This window comes from Astyanax mexicanus, chromosome 4 (assembly GCF_023375975.1).
Source record: "Astyanax mexicanus isolate ESR-SI-001 chromosome 4, AstMex3_surface, whole genome shotgun sequence".
Taxonomy (NCBI): domain Eukaryota; kingdom Metazoa; phylum Chordata; class Actinopteri; order Characiformes; family Acestrorhamphidae; genus Astyanax; species Astyanax mexicanus.
Genome location: NC_064411.1, coordinates 40,007,709 through 40,028,522, shown reverse-complemented (window position 1 = coordinate 40,028,522; position 20,814 = coordinate 40,007,709). Strand labels below are relative to the sequence as shown.

Here is a 20,814-nt window from a genome sequence, read left to right as displayed (position 1 = left end):
AAGACCGGTGAAGGAGAACATGCCCAGATGCATGAAAACTGTGATTAAAAACAGGGTTATTGCACCAAATATTGATTTCTGAACTCTTAAAACGTTGTGAATATAAACTTCTTTATTTTGCATTATGTGAGGTCTAAAAGCTCTGCATTTTTTTTATTATTTCAGACATTTCTCTTTTTCTGCAAACAAATACCCTAAATGACTATTTTTCTTTGGAATATGGGAGAAATGTTGTCCGTAGTTTATATAAACTATATATAGAATAAAACAACAATGTTCATTTTACTCAAGCATATACCTATAAATAGCAAAATCAGAGAAACTGATTCAGAAAATTAAGTGGTCTCTTATTTTTTCCAGAGCTGTATATTTTAAAACTTTTCAATTTAAAATAAATCTATTTGTTCATGTATTTTTTTTGTTTGTATTTTTGTAATGATGGTTGTTTGAACTGTGTTTGTGTCCTAATTTTGTGTTTTTGTGTTTTAGAAAATAAAAAATAAAATAAAAAAGCTACAGATAATAGTACATAATAGTACAAATAAATAGTTAAAAAAAATAATTCTCACAAATGAATTGCATTCATCAAATGTTGTTTAGTTACATAATAATAGCAATTTAATTTAAAGTTACTTAATGGTGAATAAGCAGACTTTATTTTAACTTTGAGATGAAATGTCTCTGAATATTATAATTATTATGAATAATTAAAATCCTGTTTTAAAAAAGGGAAACAAAATATACTATATAGAACACTTTTAAATACACTACAACAGCAGAGAGGTACATGTAGGGTGATATAAGGCAAAATAATTCCTTACAAACCATTTTTGGATTTAACACTCTTTAATTGTTATAAACAGTTCATTAACAAAACTCTAATAATTTTTTATAATGTGGTTGTGCTTGTTTTACTTATATATACTGTATTTATGGTTTTATATATCACCACCAATGTATGAAATTTTGGTAAGTTTCTCTAGAATGGAACATTTTGGATCAAACCCACTTTGAATGACTTTGTTTAAGAGTTATTGCAATCACTCATTAAATCCAGTGTAGAAAAGTGAATGAATATGAATGGTGATTATATTGATTGGATTGTCCTGTATGCAGCACCTTTCTGCAGAAGATGTAGATATAATCATGTAGAAACACACAAACACTGTAAAATACAACTGATACAACTACTAATACTAATAACAATAGTACTACTAAAAATAATTGCAATTCTGTTCACTGAAGAAACAGTTGGTTGCAACAACATGATGTGGAGTTCATAGGATGGTTTTCCAGACTTCCATCAAACCTACAACATGAAGATAAATAACAGCAGAATAAGCACGCTGGGAATGTCATTAGTCATATTGCATTTGATAAATTTCTACATGTTTTCTACAGATGCATAATTACTAGGAAAATTAACTATTGACCACATACACTATTGTATATGTGGGCTTATATTTACATTTCTGTGCAGCTTGGCCTTATCTAGACATATTCCTCATACTCAAGTTTTAATTGCCTAGCCCAATCTTATCAGTCATTAAAATATCAATATAAAAAATCATTTTTATTTAGTAAACAGCAGCATTGCTTGTACTACTCACACTGTCTGTGTTTGCACAATTTCTGTGTCTTCATAAACCAGCTCTTCTAGAACATCCACCTCAACCCCGACTACCAGGGTGTTCCTCACTAAACAGAAAAGAAATCACATTACTTCAGTTTAACACGCTTGAAGCGTGAATCCAGCAATTTTCTAATGTTTCTAATGTTAAAGGGCAAGACATTTTTAAGTATGTCAAAAAGTTAAATAGAAAGATACAAATTGGATATAAAACATTTTGTTCTGATAGCAATATGTTGATGGTTTCACATTTTGTAAATCTTTTCTGACGGCTGTTTGTACACCGACATGCCACGTGTCATGGAATAGGAAATAGTATTGTGTCCCGTGACTTTTGCCATGTCCCATTGAAGCTAAAACACACCCTATTGACCTGTGAGATACATGTGCAGAGCCTCTTGCACTGAATGTGGATGTAATTTCCGCCAGAGATGTGGCCAGAGAAGGACATTTCTAGCCAGATGCCACTATTTACAATCATTACCATCCACTGCACTGTCTACTGTGGGTGGTAATGCCTTCAATGATCTATTCCTGGTACACACGTGAAACTGTGGCTTGAGTAATGTTAAATGTCTTTAGACTTAGTCTCGTCCATCTGGCACCCAGACCAACCTATTATAATTCACGTTGCCTTGCCATGAGTATGCTAGCCAGTGATTAGCATCACGCTAAACCAGATGCACAAACATCAAATAAAGTCTTGGATCATGGTGAGATAACATAAAGGAGAAACTAATCTTAAACCTGTTAAAACTGCAGATTAAATAGATAGAAAATAAATAGATAATCCATGGACAGCATGTCAGAGTGAATACATCTACATAATACCCACCATTAAAACACTGAGGAGACACACATGGACACTGGTTGGTTGCCTCATTGCCCCATCTTGAATGAACAGTCCTGTATGGGCATAAACAGCCTTTATTCTGTTCTGACCCTTCATTCATTCTGTGATTTGTCGGAGGGCAAGACGACACTCCGTGAATGTGTTCTTGGTCATAGTCTGTTTGATGGGTCTGTTCCAACCAGACTTCGTGGTCTTCCAGCTCCTGTCCAATGTGGACCTCTTCAAAATCTTGATCAGCTACAGTCAAGCAGGAATCTGTCTCTATCTCAATATATTCGTGGGTGAGGTCAGTTTCACCTGAAGGACAAAAATAGTAATGAATAGTATGAACAGATTTTGTTTACAGATACGTTCTAAAGTAGACATTTCTTCCAAAAACCCATTAATGAAGTTTGCATGAAGATTTTGACATTCACTATTGTTTTCTTATTTGGGATTTGTGTATTGTACAAGGACAATGGTGTTTATCACTGTATGGTCAGAGTTGTGAACAATTTGGGCTTTTCTCAAGAACAAATCTAAGAAAATTCTTAGAAAGAAATGAGTAAATTGCCACTAATCTTCAACACTAAGTATAACACAGAAATCAATGGTACTAGTGGGGTAGATACTTGTATATAAGCAGACCTAATCAATTTATCTTATATTTAATGTCGTTTGCATCTTGCACTTTTGCTCTGTAGGTTGTTTATTGGCTGATTGCACCATCTACGGCAGTTTTATATACCCTACCAAAGTTTTATATACCCTTTGTATATCTATATATTTTTTCTATATATCTGTTTTTTTGGCTGTACTTATCTATTTGTGTTGTTTCAACATACTGGATACTGTGTCTATCCATCCATCCACCCATCCATTCAAAATACTGTAGCTACAACCTAAGGACAAAAGCACTTGAAAAATTCATTGCTTATTCATTGTTTCTTCTGAAATAAAGTGAATAAAAAAGAGTTTATCCTGTTTTTGTTGGAGTAACTGTCTCTACTGTCCAGACAAAGACCTTGGTAGGTTTCTCTAAGACCATTTTACATCAAACCGATGCTAAACTTTAAACGTCTTTACAAGTACAAGTATTCCATCATCACTACATTGCTTGGTTTTTTTCATATATTATATTCATATATTTCATGTATTACACTGATATATTTGTGGTTTTAGGAGGAAACGTGGGCGTGTGAGAGAGAGAGGGGATTAGGTGTGAAGGTGGCTGTTTCTGGATCTGTTACAGGATGACGTTATTCCACTGCCCATCTTTCTCTGTAGTGTGTGCCAGCAGGCCTGCTGTGATCGGGTATGGCACTCAGCTGCAGGCTTTCCGATCGCCTCGGAAAACAAGGCAACCTCAGACAGTTTCATATCCAGACCTCTAGGTTTCTAATAAGATTACCATCCACACTCATTTATTAACCTTTTAAACTGTAATTCTAATGCCAAGTATGTGGCCCAACACTTCAATGCCTTGCCCAATATCATATTCCCATTCATTCTTTAATCAGCAGGCTCTAAATTTCTTATTTACTTCTTAATTTTAATTCTGTGTTCCATTTGAACACAAGTGTCAGTATATCTAAGTGCACAATCACACAAAAACATATTTCATACCTTTGTGTGACTTCTTTCACACTACATTACATTTACCAACAAATTAAATGTCCTTCAAATGGTTATCCATACCAGAGAAGAAGCACTTTTGGTTTTGTGAAGATATGAGCCAACGATAACTAATACATACATAATAAAACAATAATAAATAATAAAGAAAAAAACACTAATATTTTTAAGTTCTTACCAGCATAATAGCACACTGTCGGTTGCTCATGCATCCATGAAGCACTGCTGTCCTCATTCTCCTGCTGTCCACAGCAATCATAGCCAAGTCCACCACAGCGTCTTCTCAAGCTATGCCTACAGACTGGTCTGTCTGACCACAACAAATAATGGTTTTGATGATACATATCAAAGTGTTACACACAGATTGATGATCTCTTGATGCTCCGTTCGCTTTAACCCAGCCAGCAGATTGTGGAAGGTAAGTGGGCAGAGCTGGGTGGGTCATTATAGATGACATTCCAAGCCACCCACCCCTTCTGTGACGAGACACGACATTCAGTTTCCTGCTCAAGTCGGATGTGATGCACCTCTTACTGCTCCCACTTAAACTGCTGTATAAAGAATGGTCAGCGGTGCAACATATGGCCATAAGATTCTATTATTAACAGCAAGATTTATTGGAATCATTCCAATCACTATTACATCATATGCATTCACTGGTCACTTTAATGGAAACACCTCCCATGTGCATCCGCTTTATGACCATTCTATTAGAAATATACCTTAGTGGTTCCACTCACTGGCCACTTTATTTGAAACATTAGCCTTCTACTCTACTTTCATGCACTGGCCACTTTATTAGAAGCCTTAACTTTAGTGCTTCCACTCACTGGCCACTTTATTAGAAACCTGAATTTTAGTGCTTGCACTCACTGGCTACTTTATTATAAACCTTAACTTTAGTGCATCCACTCACTGGCCACTTTATTAGAAACCTTAACTGTAGTGCTTTCACTCACTGGCCACTTTATTAGAAACCTTAACTTTAGTGCTTTCACTCACTGGCCACTTTATTAGAAACACTTTATTAAAAATCCCAACATTAGTCTTTCATTTACTGGCCATGTTATTACAAAACCATACCTTATAGTGATTTAGCTTTCTGTCCACCTTAATTTTAATTTGAATTTTAAACCTAAGTCCACACACTGGCCACATAATTAAAAGCCCATACCTCACAGTGCTTCCACTCACTAGCCACTTTAATGGAAACATCAGCCTTCTACTTCCAAGCACTGGCCACTTTATTAGAAACTTTAACTTTAGTGCTTCCACTCACTGGCCACTTTATTAGAAACCTTAACTTTAGTGCTTCCACTCACTGGCCAATTTATTAGAACCATCTACTTTAGAGAGCTTCACCTTTCTGGCCACTTTCTGTTTAGAATCCATAACTTTAGTGCTTCCACTCACTGGCCACTTTATTGGAAACCAATATTAATCATAGTGCTCTCCACTATGTGGTCAATGTTGTCTCTAAAAAGTGATTAGGGAAAGCACATCATCTTCATCACCAGCAGAGGGCAGCGTTTACATTCTGGAATAATCTGAACTACTGCACAACAAGCTCTAAGAGTTGGGCTCATCACAGCTTTTTCCATTGATAATGTGATTTAATTATCTTTTTAGGTCAATATTAAAATACAAGAACCTAAAATTTCTTATTATTTGAGATGAGTATCACCTCTCTTATTTTTACACTGCATTTTTTTAAATGTCAAAAAAAATATAAATAAGAAAATTAATATGTGGCAGGATTTATTATTTATTTATTATTAAGTCATATTTTAGATAAAATTACAAGCTAGTGAGTTCAGACATGTGAACTTGGTAAAGGCTAAAAAATTGGAGGGGTAGTTTGGGAGGGGCACAGTTACACAGTGTCACTATTATACAGTTGAACCTGAGAGTGCACTGCAGGGGCGGAAATTATAAAGGAAAGAAATTTTTCAGCTGGATTGATATGTTTCAATACTTCAAAGGAACACATTTCAGCTATTAATGGAAAAAAATATGTGTATGCTCTTTAAACCCATCTAGACAATGTGCAGATAATGTTAAATAATGGTTAATTAAAGTTTTTTTTCCTCGTCATCAACATTAAGCGACGTAATGCAACCAAAAAATAAATGTTTATTTAATGTTCTTGGTTGACAAGGTTTGACAATTACTACTTAGCTGACCTGCACATCTGCCGACCCACAGTTTTTACTGTTTTCTTGTTTTTTTAAATGATAATTCCATTTTCCTCTGGTGCATTTATATGTTTAAGTGTTACAGATGAAAAAAAATAAAACTAAAAAAATACAAGAAACAGTATCATTAGATTACTTTATATTTACCTTCTGGTTTTATTTAAATATCCTAGCCGCTGTTTAATTTAGGCAGTTTTTATCCATACACATCACATATATACAGCTCTGGAAAAAAATAAGAGACCATTTAAAAATGATGAGTTTCTTTGATTTTACCAAATTGAAAACTTTTAGAATATAATCAAGAGGAAGATGGATGATCCCAAACCATCAAACCAAGCTGAACTGCTTGAATGTTTGCGCCAGGAGTAGCATGTTATCCAAAAGCAGCGTGTTAGACTGGTGGAGGAGAACATGCCAAGATGCACAAAAACAGTTTTTTTTTTTTTTTTTATTTGCATTATTTGAGGTCTGGAAGCTCTGCATCTTGTTTTGTTATTTCAGTAATTTCTCATTTTCTGCAAATAAATGCTCTAAATGACAATATTTTTAGTTGGAATTTGGGAGAAATATTGTCCATAGTATAAAACAACAATTTTAATTTTACTCAAACATATACCTATAAAAACTGAAGTGGTCTCTTAATTTGTTCCAGAGCTGTAGTTTACACTGTGGTAGCACACATCGTCAGGATACCGGAAAACGGGTGGAATATGTAAATGACTGCTACCCGAAAACGGGGATATTTTATGAGCAGCAGGATCCTCCCATTGCGGAAGAGGGAGCGGCTTTAATGAGATAAAAGTGCGAGTTTTCAGTCGACTTTCACTTCAGACTCCCATCTGACCTCCTGAAGCCGCAGAAGAACAGTTTAAACTACGTTAAAATCATGAGTTACGGTTACGGAGCTGCACCCGGAGGACAGCCCGGAGGGGTGAGTGTTTTCCGGCTCTGATTAACCGGAGCAGCGCGGGGGAGGGGAGGGCTGCCGCGGCTCTGTTTTTGAAGAGTTGAAGGGTCTCGCTTCAGTTGCTCTGGAGCCAGATTTCAGTGTGAGCTGAGTGAGGGTCACACCCTCATCCTGCCTGACTGAGACTGAGCTAGCTTTAGCCTTTAGCTTTTAGCGTTTAATAAATAAAGCCATGACTGCAGAGAGCTTCACTTCCGTTACACTGTATTTGACCCGCAGAGCTGCAAAACCACAGTACTGTACCCTCTAGTGTCGATAATGTAGCTTAGCTTCATTATATTTGATAATGGGTGATGATGTTTTTACCTTTTTTAAAGATGTTTTAGCCGTTTACTGTGTGTTTACTGCTTGTTGGAGGGTTAATATCTCGGTCAGTGTTTCCACTGTTTTTTTCTGGCCTTAGTTTATTGGTTTCTCTGGACTAATTAGGATAAAATGCTATAAATCTGTTGAAATGGCCTACACAATGTAAGCCACAATGAATAGGTTGAATTACTTAAATTATTTGAGAACTGGTTGCCTTAACATTTTTAAATGTTTCTTTAAAACTTGAGTTAATTTGACTAAAAAAACAAACAAAAAAAATAGTCATAATGCCTTAATTGTAAGTTAATTTAATTAATATGCTGTCATATCAATTGATTTGCATAATAATTCTACTTTAATTGTTATGGTCAGATGAATAAAAATGTTTATTTAATCCTCTCTTCATTTAATTTAAGTAAAATACAGATAAAAAAATAGCTCTATGGTAGCTACACTGTAAATCCACAATTAGTTTGAACAAATTAACTGTGCTTAATGTAAAATTTGATATTTCCAAACATCATTACTCAACTATTAAAAATAAGGTGAGCAGTTCATATACATTTTAAATGTAGTCCTTTGAGTTGATTCAACTTATAAGAACTGAGTTTAGTCGGTTGCGACAAACTATTTGCATTCTGGGTGTGTCTTCAGGTTTCTGACACTCACCGTCAGTGTATAGTCGCCCCCCCCTCCCCCCAGGGCTACCTTTTGGTAAACTTGTAGTTTATACATTATGATTAAAAAGTGAATGGGTTTTTTATTCCCATTACTTAATGTGAGAAAACCAGTTGGAAATAATATCAAATTTAACAGAAAACAGACCTAAGTTTAAGTTCTAAATAACTGTGGGTTTACAGTTTAGAGTACCAGTCAAACTTAATATTGAAGGCATTAAAGCAATGCAGGAACACTTGTGGAATTATTTTGTAACAGTAAGTGTTGAAATTTGATAATATCCTAATGCTTAGGAAACCGGTTATACATGTCAGTGAACTAATACAGCCTGAGAAAAGCAGTTAAAAGCTTTTTTGCTTCTTTATTTGTTAAGTAGTTTTTCAATTATGTAGCAATTAAAAAGTGAAACCACGTGCTTAATTTAGATGTTAATTTTAACATTGGCCAGATTCAAAATGTCAAAAAGTGAAAAACTGCAGAAATAGAGACAGTGTTTTTATTTTTAATTTAGTATTGAAGGACATTCGGGGTCTAAGAGGTTAAACCCCTTTGGAACTACTTGTGGTTTCTGACTTTTTTATTTACCCCACTGGTATTACTATGGAACAAATGCAATGCAACTCCAATGCACTGGAATTACGTTAAACCAGCAGTTCTTGTTCATTAACTTGTATTGAATGTACTCTTTCACATGCTTTGTGCAATTACACACTCTCACAAGAGCACCCTAAAAAGTGATTTTGTATTTCACCAGAATAACTAATATTATCAAGCTGAGTGAACTTACCGGCCAGCGAAATTCAAAAAAATACACTCAGAACTTTAACCTGAAAACTTAAAAATGATTGTTGAGCCAATGAAAAAATGTGATTTCATCCAACTTTTAGTATACTACACGTGTCAATGCATTTTCATCAGTGTTTGTTCATACAGCTTTCCCATAAGGCTCCTGGCACCATATATTTGCATATTGGGTGTGGCCTCTCACTTGCTTACCATCTTTGTGTTGTCTGTTGCCCAAAGCTAATATTCTTAATCTCATAATCCCCTAAATTTACAGACTGTTGTGTTAAAAATTGACTATTGAAATATACAGTATATAAATGTTGAAACATTACACTGACCCTCTTTTTTGTTTGGGTGTATGTTCTCCACACATTTCCCAACACAGTACCACAGGTTCCCAATTGGCTCAAAATTTGGCGATTGCATTGACCATGACATCTCCTGAACTTCCTCACGCCATTATTTGATAAGCAGTGTGGAATTTCTCTTTGACTGGTTGTTGTATCGATTCATTGTTTGTAGTTCTCCACTAGGGTTGTCACGATACCAAAATTTTGACTTCGATACCGATACCAACTGTAGTATCACGATTCTCGATACCAAAACGATACTTGGAAGAAAAAAAAACAATAAAAATATCTGAACATAAAATGTTTATTTTTGACTGAACTGGATTGAACACTGAACAATCGGTGCAAACGTTTTTATTCTAAAATGAAACATTTGTACAAAAAACAAGTTTCGTTATTATAACCTTAACTATAACAATTATCTAAACACTTCCTAAAAACTAAAACTAAAACCAGAGGTAATGGTAGCCTGACTATGTGAACCTGACGGGCGGGCAGAAGTTAAGTTCTGAATAAGGAAAATAAAGAGACAGAAGAACATTACAATGTTATGTTCATTTTAACACTCACTGCTCCGTTTTATTAATCAACCGGTTACCGTTTTTAATAAGCCCATGTTCAGTGTAACGAGCAAGCAGGCTACGTGCCTGACCACAGATTTGCGATGGAAACGCGAAAACGTGAACATCTTGAGTTCATGTTTCACAGCCAATGGGATAATGGAGAAATAGAGAAAACCACGGGTCCAAAACAAAACTCTCTCCGTGTTAACGTGATTTACTAGCAGTCGCTAGTAAATCTTAGTAAAGCTACAGAGTGTATCTTGACTAACTCCACTAACCTGTCGACTTCGCAGCTCTTTGTAGAGATCAGGGTGCTTGTCTGCTAAATAAGTGAAATATGATCAGAATTATGTTAAATAACACTGTAACATAGAAGCATAGAACTATTATTTAATTAAAATGATTTTTAAGAACAGCTAAACACAGTGCTGCAGGTCAAACGCGGAGGCGTTCACGTGCGAGAGAGAGACACAGAGAAAGAGTGAGAGAGTGAGAGAGCGAGAGTGAGAGAGATTTGCGTGTTCTGATGTGAGCTACTCACAGGTAAAGGTTCTCTTTGATCTCCTCGTGCTCATATTCTAGTCCCATACATAATTCTGCAGCTCCCTCAGTGTTTTCTGTCGTATTTTGCGGCTAGCGCGAGCGCTTACAACTAACACCGCGGAGCGCGAGGTGCCGCCGCCCTTGTGCCGAATCCGCTACTGAATCCGACTCCCGCTTCGCGGACAGAATCGGCACAACACCCCCCACTGTACAACTGCGGGAGTGAAAACAGCGCTAATAAAGTAGTTTAGTTTCACTTTCAGTTTTCGTTATTTTATTTAAAAATAAAAATATCAATAAAAAACAGATGCCTACATCTTAGACTATTTTCCCACACTTCACTCCTCGCGCCCGTTTTGTCCACAAGTCGCGGACGAGAGACATCTGTTATTTTAGCCGTCGCCATTCTACACTCGCTGCTGCTCTGCTGGCTTGCGCGTGAATCGATTCATTTGTTCAGAACACTAAGTTTATCTGAATCCTGCCACACCGACTGCTGCGGTGTGAATCAGTTTTCTTATGAACTGAATCAAATCGCGCCTACTAATTTGACTCATTTGAAGCTAGTGACTGGGCTATATACAGTATCGAAAGCATCGAACGCTAAAGAACCGAATCGTTTGTGATGACGTAGTATCGAAAAAGAATCGAACCTTCGGTACACCGTGCAACTCTATTCTCCACCATGAAACAGGAGACAGATCCCTCTAGACACATCCAACAGAACTGCTAAACATCCACTTTTTGTAGTGAAAGAGGATATCTTTAATTTAATCCAACTTCAGATCACTTTCACATCTGTTTACGTGTGTGTATGTTCACATTCAAATGGAAATGCAGGAAATTACACAACTATGTCTTTAATTATGTAGTTAAATTGAAATTGTAGATATTTACATTTAGTTTGAAGATATTTTTATGTGTTTTCTCTGTTCTGTAGTTTCCTGGAGGATTTCCGGGACAGCAGCAGGATCCTCTGTTTGGGTACTTCAGTGCGGTGGCTGGGCAGGTATGTAGGCCTCACAAAAGGGTCACTGTTTGCATTGTGAATGGATAGGCATTGTGCACTTCTTGCTTTGCAAAGTGTGGACTTTGCATCTGGGATTGTTCTGTTAGGCATAATATAATTTAAAGGTTTGGTGAAAGCAGCCTATGATAAGATGAATGCATTGAATATACGTGTTCTTTGCCCACCATTCAGTGAAAGGCTGGGCAGTGTAGTAAACACAAAATGTCATGATAATTACATTACATTACATTACATTACATTTGGCAGACGCTTTTGTCCAAAGCGACTTACAATATTGAAGTGCAAATAATAGAAGAGGTTAAGTACAAAAATAATAGAAGTTAAAAATAAAGCATCTATAGATAGGGCCTTAAGGAGGTCAGAGGGAAATAATGGGATAGAGGAGTAGAGAAGAGGAAGAAGGAGATGAGGTTAGAATTAGTTAGCTTGTTAGAGGTGTTAGGAGAGTAAGTGCTCTTTGAAGAGCTCTGTCTTCAGGAGTTTCTTAAAGATAGCGAGAGATTCTCCTGATCTGGTAGTGGAAGGTAGTTTGTTCCACCATTGGGGAACTCTGTATGAGAACAGTCTGGATTGCTTTGTGTGAGTGTTTGGCAAAGCGAGGCGACGTTCATTGGAGCAGCGGCTGGGAGGTAGCGTAAGCCTTCAGGAGCGAGTGCAGGTAGGAAGGAGCCTGTACTGTCATCACCTTGTAGGCGATTGTAAGCGCTTTGAATTTGATGCGAGCAGCAACCGGTAGCCAGTGGAGCTCAATGAGCAGCGGAGTGACATGTGCACGTTTTGGTTGGTTGAAGACCAAACGTGCTGCTGCATTCTGAATCATCTGTAGTGGTTTTACTACACAGGCCGGGAGGCCAGTTAGTACGGCATTGCAGTAGTCGAGGCGTGAGATTACCACAGCTTGTACCAGGAGTTGGGTGGCCTGTTGCATCAGAAACGGTCGAATTTTTCCGATGTTGTAAAGCACAAAGCGGCAGGATCGAGCAACTGAGGCCACATGGTGCGTGAAGAGAAGCTGGTCATCAACCATGACACCCAGGTTCCTAGCAACCTTTGTCGTTGAGAGAGAGAGAGAGAGAGAGTCGATGGTTATGGCAAAGTTGTGTTGAACAGAAGGTTTTGCTGGTATGACCAGAAGTTCAGTCTTTGAGAGGTTTAGTTGGAGGTGATGTTCCTTCATCCATGCGGATATGTCTGAGAGACACTGTGATATTTGTGCAGAGATTGAGTGATCATCTGGTGAGAACGACAGGTATAGCTGAGTGTCGTCAGCAAAGCAGTGGTAGGAAAAACCATGTGAGCGGATAACCCGACCTAGAGAGGTGGTGTATATTGAGAAGAGAAGAGGTCCCAGTACCGAACCCTGGGGAACCCCAGTGGGTAACGAGTGGGCTGGGGACAGCCGTCCTTGCCATGACACCCTGAACGAGCGCCCAGTGAGGTACGATCTGAACCATGACAGCGCATTGTCTGAGATCCCCATGTTCGAGAGTATAGTTAGGAGGAAGTCGTGGTTGACTGTGTCGAAAGCAGCCGAGAGGTCCAGCAGAATGAGCACTGAGGACTGTCCTGCAGCTCTAGCAGTTTTTAACGCTTCTGTCACAGACAACAGAGCCGTCTCAGAGTGCCCTTTCTTGAAACCAGATTGGTTCTGGTCCACGAGGTCATTTTGGGTGAGGAAGCCAGAGACTTGATTGAGAGCTGCTCTTTCTAATGTTTTAGAAAGAAAAGGCAGTAGTGAGACCGGTCTGTAGTCATCAACCTGGGCGGGGTTGAGAGAAGGCTTTTTAAGCAGCTTTTATATTAAACGGTGCATTTCAGTTAAAGAACTGTGTAAAATATAAAAAATCAGATAAAAGAATTCTTTACAGTTTACTGACAGAAACATAAGCCTATCTACTGAAACAATGTACAATCTTCATTATCCCATTTTGAAAAATGCATAAAAACAATAACTTGATTAACCTCCCAGCCCTGGTTGAAAGATAATAATATTAAAAACAACCCCCTCCAAAAAAATATGGTTTATAAGAATAGCTGGCCGTATATCAATAACCTATGTATTTTTTAATTAATTAATTAATTTATTTATTTATTTATTGTTGTACATAATTCCATTTTTTTTGTGTTTTCATTTGTAACTATTTGTTAAATTTCTTCCCACTATTTTGGAGTAGAATAATTTTTACTTTGTATTACTATTTTAGTCATTTTAAGTAATTTAGCTATAATGTTATCATTTTGAGGAATGTTTTAATGTCTTATTTAGACTTTATTATTAAAAAAATATATATTCTCAGGTTTTTTTTATCTTATTTTATGTTTAACATTCTCCTACCAATTAAGTGTCCAGTTTAAACTCAAAGTTAAAACAAAAGCTCTCCAAATTAATTATTAACATACGCCATTTGATAATTAGCAACTGCCAATAACAGTGGTCATTAAGTGACTGTAATCTTCCAAAAGCTAAATGGAAGTTGCCAATAACTGCTTCCTCTAATAATTGGCACCTGCCACTTAGGCAAAGGCGTGTAAACGTGTTGGTAAAATAATGATTAAAAAAAGTCATTTTTAAGTTTATAGACAGCAAATCTTCAACTTCAGAGGTTTCCTAGAAGTTGACCCATGTTTTTAGAAAATCCAGTATTCTTTTGATTGTTGAAAACTTCCACAGCAGAACCATTAGCAGAACCTGCTTATCAGTTTACTGACAACATAGTCCCTAATGGGAAACAGGGGCTATATAGCTGGTCTAATTGGCTTCTTTGTGGTGAGTACTCAAAAAATCTAAAAGGAACTCACAAAACCTACTCAAATGTGTCTGTCTGAATATAAACTAAGACAACAATAGTCTGCTAAACATAAATGCAGCTAAAAGTCCTCTAAAAGTCCTTACTTTTTAAACACCTAAAAATCAATGGCACCACAAAGCATCATGGGAGCAGTCCTATGTCACAGTTTTAGCACGTCTCTGTGTTGGTCAGTGACTGTGCTTTGTGTTCACCCATTAAGACAGCTGAAAAAAACGACCTGTCCTCACAGGTTACAGCACCAAGCTGAAAAGGTGCACACTGTCACAAGCTTAAATTTGAGTTAGTTTATTTTTTTAATCAAATATTTAGTTCATTGTTGTGTTACCATTTTAGTGCACCCAAACTCCTCTTCTTCCTCCCTAAATATACCCTTCTCTCTCACCCTATCATCAGGTTGAACTACATCCCTCCCACCTCTATCCGTCTTTCCACTTCTTAAGCTTTATCTACTTAAACTGTGGGGGAGGGGGCTGAGCTTGAAGCTGCTCTAAACTCGTTCCCAAAGTATAAACGTGTGTTCACATACATTGATTAAATTCTGATAATCAATTATCATTCTTTTTTAATTTTATCCCTGTTTATTGTCAGCAATTGTCTACATTGGAAATAAGAGTCACCCTCAATTAATTTCATTTGAATATATAGATTAATTAATTGATCAATATGTATGTGTATGTCTTCTTCTGGTGCAGGATGGTCAGATATCTGCTGAGGAGCTCCAGGCCTGTCTAACCCAGGCTAACTTCTCTGGTGGCTACAAACGTAAGACAGTTCACACTTCAGGCTGTAAAATGTTGCTATGAAAATGCAGCATGTGAATAATATTCTACACAATAATATTAAGCACTGTACAATAACTGTACAATAGCTTTTCTTTAGCATTTGCGTCATAGCCGTGTAAATGATGCGTGTCATGCTATAAAGTTTTTAAGAGCTGCACTCTGATCTTAGACGCAGATTCAGATAGTAGATTAGTAATTGCATTACTTGTCTGTTCCTCTTTTGCAGCTTTCAACTTGGAGACATGCAGGCTGATGATCAACATGCTTGATGTATCCTTTAGAACCACACCGAAGGCTAAAAGAGTCTTAATCAGAATTGAATAATTTAATTAGATGAGCATTGATTGGACGAGCAGTCTGCACTCCCAATATGTCTGAAATCTGTGTCTTGTTCTGATTGAATTTCAGTCTGCCACATACATGGTAACACAGAAGTTTCGAAGTCCATTTTCAAATTATGTTAACAAACTCACCACAATCAGATCTTTTGTCTTTTACTTTATTTAATTCATTTGTATTATTAGTATCCTTGTTTTTTTTTTTTGCCAAGTGTGGAAAATCTGTAAGTACAAAATACATTTGCCTCTAATTTAATTATTTGTTTCAGAGCATAAATTGGAGCAGAATTAATTAATGACTATTAAGGCTTACATTTTATATTGTAAGCTGGCCATTTTTCCCCTGAACAGGTAAGCCGTGAGCTTCAGTAAGGTTTGCTAACCACAGCTAGGTAATTTATCACCACCCCTGCTGTAGTAGGGACGGGCATTGTAAGTCATTTCAGTGTTTGAGTGCAGCATTGGTCAGTGTGTATCTGTGTTATCAAGGCGAATTAAAGTGATCTGAACTAGGCTAGTTATCGGCATCATGCTACAACGTACTTATTTGAACTAACATTCCAAACGTTCCATTCTATATTAAAAGGTAATTATTTTATATATTTTTTTATTGGGCTTAGCTTTGGCTAATGCAGCCCAGGATGCATCAAGCTAACAGTTATATGAAAGAGTTATATGGCAAAGCCAGGTCTGCACCAAGAGCTCTTAGAGCTTCCAGTACGGTTCGGCTCGAACCTCCATCCCTCAAAACACACAGAAAACAGACATCCAGACTCTTCTCTGTGCTGGCACCAAGGTGGTGGAATGAACTTCCACTGGTTGTCAGAACAGCAGAGTCACTCGCGGTCTTCAAACGTCAACTGAAGACGCATCTTTTCAAAGAGTTCCTAAACGAATAAAAAAAAAAAAAAAAAAAAAAACGTTCCTAGTGTTCTTAACATGATCAAGCTTTGTGTATCTCTTGATCCTAGTCTGCAAACTAGCTTTGGATATTTGAAGTAACATCGAAGCACTGTTGTAAGTCGCTCTGGATAAGGGCGTCTACTAAATACCTTAAACGTAAATGTTAATGTTATATGAAATCCACAACAGTTTGTTTGTGAGTAAGACATGCCATTGCTTGCCACCACTTGTAATGTTTGTCGAGGGGTGTGCTGGACCGACAACTCTCTCCAGTGTTTAGAAATTGAAATGCTTTAGCCATTTATTACTCATTCTTCCTTTTAAGTGCTTAAAAAGTGAATATATTATGCTTTTTTTTACTCAAATCAATAAATAAGTGATGGATATTATATGAAACCTGCAGCAAGCAGTTGCTTAAATGTTGAAAATGCAGTCAGCTATTTCTCCTTAAGTTTGTGTTTAGCGGGACATGTCAGGACAGATGGGCTTTAATGAGTTTAAGGAGCTGTGGGCCGTGATGAACGGCTGGAAGCAGCATTTCATGTCCATCGATAGAGACATGAGCGGGACTGTGGATGCACAGGAAATGAACCAGGCCATCTGCTCTATGGGTACAGTATTTTGAATAGTAATGCATGTACTGTAACCTCCTAATTTCTTCACCCATTATCCATTTTTTCAGCTCCACTGAGTATTTTGTTCTGTAAGTTGTACAGTAGTCCTGTATCTGTTTCTCTGAGTAGTTTATTATTCTCCTTTCACTCTGTTCATTAATGCAGGACCCTGCAGGACTACCACAGAGCAGGTATTATTTGGGTGGTGGGTCATTCTCAGCACTGCAGTGACTGCACAGACATGGTGGTGTATGAGATATTAGTATGTTGGTTGTGCTGGTATGAGTGGATCATACACAGCAGTGCTGCTGGAGATTTTAAACACTCACTTTTCACTATTCGGTCAATCAGAGACAGAAGCTCTGTTATCTGGTGCTACACAGTATGTGTTGGTCAAGCTCTAGTCCATTTTTAACAGTTCACAAAGTGCTTATATATAAGCATTGGAGCTGAAAAATGGATAATGTTTGTAGAATCAAGGATGTGGTCATAATGTTAAGTTTGTATATCATGGTTTTATTCTTGTTTGTTCTTAGGCTACAGATTGAGCCCTCAAGCTATGAATATCATCGTAAAGCGCTACAGTACTCACGGGAAGATCACCTTTGACGATTATGTTGCATGCTGTGTTAAACTGAGAAGCTTGACTGGTGAGTCAGATATAATAAAACTTTTTTTTTTTTTCTTTGTAAGTGTAATGTCATCTTTTATGTGACAATATTCACTCTTAGAAGTCTGGCAGACCACTTAAGTGTTTGTAAGTAGAAGAGACCTTTTACAGGTTTGAAACGTGAGCAAAAGCTGAAAAATTAAAAAAAAATGGCCATGAAGAGATTCACATGTTCAGCAACAAACCATTCAAATTAATTGCTCCTTTTTTTGCATCTGCTGCTACCAGACACATTTCTTACATAATTGCATCATCCTGAAATGTGTTTTTTTTTCTCACCACAGTTTTAACTATTGGTGTATCTCTACGGTAATTGTAGCCTTTCTGTCAGTTCTAACCTGACAGACCTGCAGCTTACTTGATTAGGTTTTTTATTGTACCATTCTCCGAGAACTCTAGAGACTGTTGTGCTGAAAATTAGAGCTCTATAAATACTCAACAATTTAAGTTATTGCATTCTGTAGTACAGCAAAGATAGCTGGCATAAGCCTGACTTCTAAAAGTAAATATACAGCTCTGGAAAAAAAAATAAGAGACCACTTAATGATTTTCCTTGATTTTACCAAATTGAAAACCTCTCGAATATAATCAAGAAAAAGCTGGATGACCACAAGCCTTCAAATCAAGCATAAGTGACAGCAGTGACATAAAGTTATTCAAAAGCAGTGTGTAAGACTGGTGGAGGAGAACATGCCAAGAAGCATGAAAACTTTGATTAAAAACCAGGGTTATTCCATCAAATATTGATTTCTGATCTCTTCAAACTTTTTGAATGACAGACATACATTCTTTGCATTATTTGAGGTCTGAAAGCTCTGCATCTTTTTTAATTTAAATCATTTTCTGCAAATAAATGCTCTTAATGAGATGGAATTTGGGAGAAATGTTGTCTGTAGTTTATAAAGTAAACCAACAATGTTCATTTTACTCAAACATATACCTATAAATAGCAAAATCAGAGAAACTGATTCAGAAACTAAAGTGGTCTCTTATTTCTTTCCAGAACTGTATGTCTGTTTAGCAAAATATTTTCTATATTACCTTATGTGTAACATGCCCAATTCTATTGTGTGTAGATATTTTCAGGCGAAGGGACCAGGCGCAACAAGGAGCAGCTACATTTCAATACGATGACGTAAGTCTAACGCAGCTATATAATTGAGAACAGACCATGGAGTTGTAGACAACAGCTCTGGAGTGTTGTGGGGCTAGTTGCTTCAGATCATATAGGCCATAAAAGAAGTATTGGCCAACAATGTGTATTCAAAGTATATAGTACATTTTGGAATCTGTGTTTCCGGTAATGGATAATGAGTTAACGTGGGTGGCAAATAAATATATACAACTATTTTGTTATGATTTATCATTTAAAGTCCCAGGGAACACATAAAATGTATTTATAAAAATAAAAACATTTATAATTCAGGTATATCTGGTGTAATCTGCCTAATTTTTTCTAAAAATGTAAATGTTAATTCAATTTCCATTAACATATTGTTATTTGTGTTTTTTTCAGTTCATCCAGTGCATTATGAGCACCTAAGAGCATTCTCTCAAGCAGCGCACCAGAATTTATTCTTTTACAAGGGAATTTCTATTTACAATGGAGTCATCCTTTTTTTTTGTTTACAATGGATCCATTTTATAACTTGCCTTTTTGTTCTAGAATATAATGCCTCTTTTTAATAACTGCATATGTATACATTGCAACATTTAAACAAATATATTCTTTTTTATTAACAGTTATTTTAACATACACTTGAATCAGCTTGAATGCTTGTTATTACTGGAATTGCATTGTTAATAAAGTGAAGGACCAAAGGAACTTATAATGAACCACATGGAATACTAATAAAACAAAAGAGAAAAAAATGTGAGTCAATGAATTAAGAATTTTGTTAAATGTCACGCTGTGTTTGTTCTGATATTTACATTACATTACATTACATTACATTTGGCAGATGCTTTTGTCAAAAGCGACTTACAATAGTGAAGTACGAAAGTAATAGAAGTTAGATAGGGCCTGAAGGAGGTCAAAGAGAAATAATGGGGTAGAGGAGTAAAGAAGAGGAATAAGGAAATGAGGTTAGAAGTTATTTATTTTCTGAATTGCACATACATGCTTATCTGAATCATAATGACTTTATTCATTTACATTGAATAATGTATTTATAAAGCAATATTATGATATTTATGACATTACAGGCTCTACGAATGATTTTGAGGCCCAATTAAAAAAGTGGTAACACATTTTCGATCCATAACACCTTCATTGAGCAGAATTTAGTAGAGCTGTTATATGTTGTATCAATACAATTTCAATTATTTCATCCAAAGTCTTATGTTATGTTCAGAGACCTGCGACTTATCCAAAGTTGTATAAAAGTGTTGGTAAAATAATTATTAAATCTGGTACATTTTATGTATATAGACAACACAATTTTGACTTCAGAATTTGCCTAGCAAATGACCCAAATTTTTACCTATTTATCAGTTTCCTGACAAGACTGTATTTAGCAGGAAATGGGGGCTATATAAGACACATAGCTGGTCTATGTGGCTTTTTTATGGTGAGTATTTAAAAATTCTACTGTAAAAACTCTTGTAAACATATACAACCTCAACAAATGTGCCTCTCAGAATATAAACTGGGACAGAAGAAGTGTACTAAACATAAACGCAGCTAAAAGTCCTTAATTTTAAAACCAATGAAAGTCAGTGGCACCACAAAAGCATCATAGGAGCAGTCCTGTGTCACAGTATGAGCATGTCACTGTGTTTGTCAGTGACTGTGGTTTGTGTTCACACATTAAGACAGAAGAAAAATAACACCTAGTCTGCACAGGCTACAGCACCAAGCTGAAAAAGTTTAGTCTTCAGTGTTAGTTCACACTGTCACAAGCTTAAGTTTCAAGCTAAAAAATAACGTCACTCTCCAAATTAACTACTAACATGTGCCACTTGCTGATTAGCTACTGCCAATAACTATGGTCATTAAATGACTCATCTTTCAAAGGGTGAATGGAAGTTGCCAGTGATCGCTTCCTCTAATAATCGGCACCTACCTGCCGATTATTAGTGTAGATATAACAATGATATAAAAACAGAATTTAAGTTGACAGACTGCATGTCTTGTTTTTGACTTTAGTTTTAGCCTAGATGTTGACCCACAGTTGTAG

The 20,814-nt window shown here is 36.5% G+C and overlaps 2 protein-coding genes across 3 annotated transcripts; one reads left to right on the top strand and one right to left on the bottom strand.

The window, feature by feature from the left end:
- Window positions 1–834: 834 nt before the first annotated feature.
- LOC103031164 (uncharacterized) lies at window positions 835–4,572 on the bottom strand. The gene is made up of 4 exons (XM_007240005.4): window positions 4,276–4,572; window positions 2,466–2,780; window positions 1,611–1,698; window positions 835–1,309 (listed from the first exon to the last, which is right to left on the bottom strand). Exons 1-4 carry the CDS (start codon window positions 4,439–4,441, stop codon window positions 1,237–1,239), a joined length of 642 nt encoding a protein of 213 aa, XP_007240067.3. The 5' UTR covers window positions 4,442–4,572; the 3' UTR covers window positions 835–1,236.
- Window positions 4,573–7,036: 2,464 nt separating this feature from the next.
- sri (sorcin) lies at window positions 7,037–19,457 on the top strand. Of its 2 annotated transcripts, none has more exons than XM_049478613.1 (8): window positions 7,037–7,226; window positions 11,429–11,497; window positions 15,021–15,090; window positions 15,337–15,380; window positions 16,815–16,962; window positions 17,502–17,628; window positions 18,716–18,770; window positions 19,152–19,457. In XM_049478613.1, the coding sequence occupies exons 1-8, from the start codon at window positions 7,182–7,184 to the stop codon at window positions 19,176–19,178; spliced, it is 585 nt and encodes a 194-aa protein (XP_049334570.1). In that variant the 5' UTR covers window positions 7,037–7,181; the 3' UTR covers window positions 19,179–19,457. The 2 variants fall into 2 exon arrangements, with proteins under 2 accessions (XP_049334570.1, XP_022534816.1); XM_022679095.2 differs by having other exon boundaries at window positions 7,040–7,226; window positions 17,502–17,615; window positions 18,712–18,770.
- The last annotated feature ends 1,357 nt before the right edge of the window (window positions 19,458–20,814 follow it).

Bases quoted from the DNA above. Each gene is read 5' to 3' on its own strand.
- LOC103031164 (XM_007240005.4), bottom strand. From the start codon at position 4,441: ATGTATCATCAAAACCATTATTTGTTGTGGTCAGACAGACCAGTCTGT. The intron at 2,781-4,275 runs GTAAGAACTTAA...TTTGTCCTTCAG, and splicing joins GACAGTGTGCTATTATGCTG to GTGAAACTGACCTCACCCAC. The intron at 1,310-1,610 runs GTGAGTAGTACA...TTCATGTTGTAG, and splicing joins ATTGTGCAAACACAGACAGT to GTTTGATGGAAGTCTGGAAA.
- sri (XM_049478613.1), top strand. From the start codon at position 7,182: ATGAGTTACGGTTACGGAGCTGCACCCGGAGGACAGCCCGGAGGG. The intron at 15,091-15,336 runs GTAAGACAGTTC...CCTCTTTTGCAG, and splicing joins CTTCTCTGGTGGCTACAAAC to CTTTCAACTTGGAGACATGC. The intron at 16,963-17,501 runs GTACAGTATTTT...GTTTGTTCTTAG, and splicing joins CCAGGCCATCTGCTCTATGG to GCTACAGATTGAGCCCTCAA.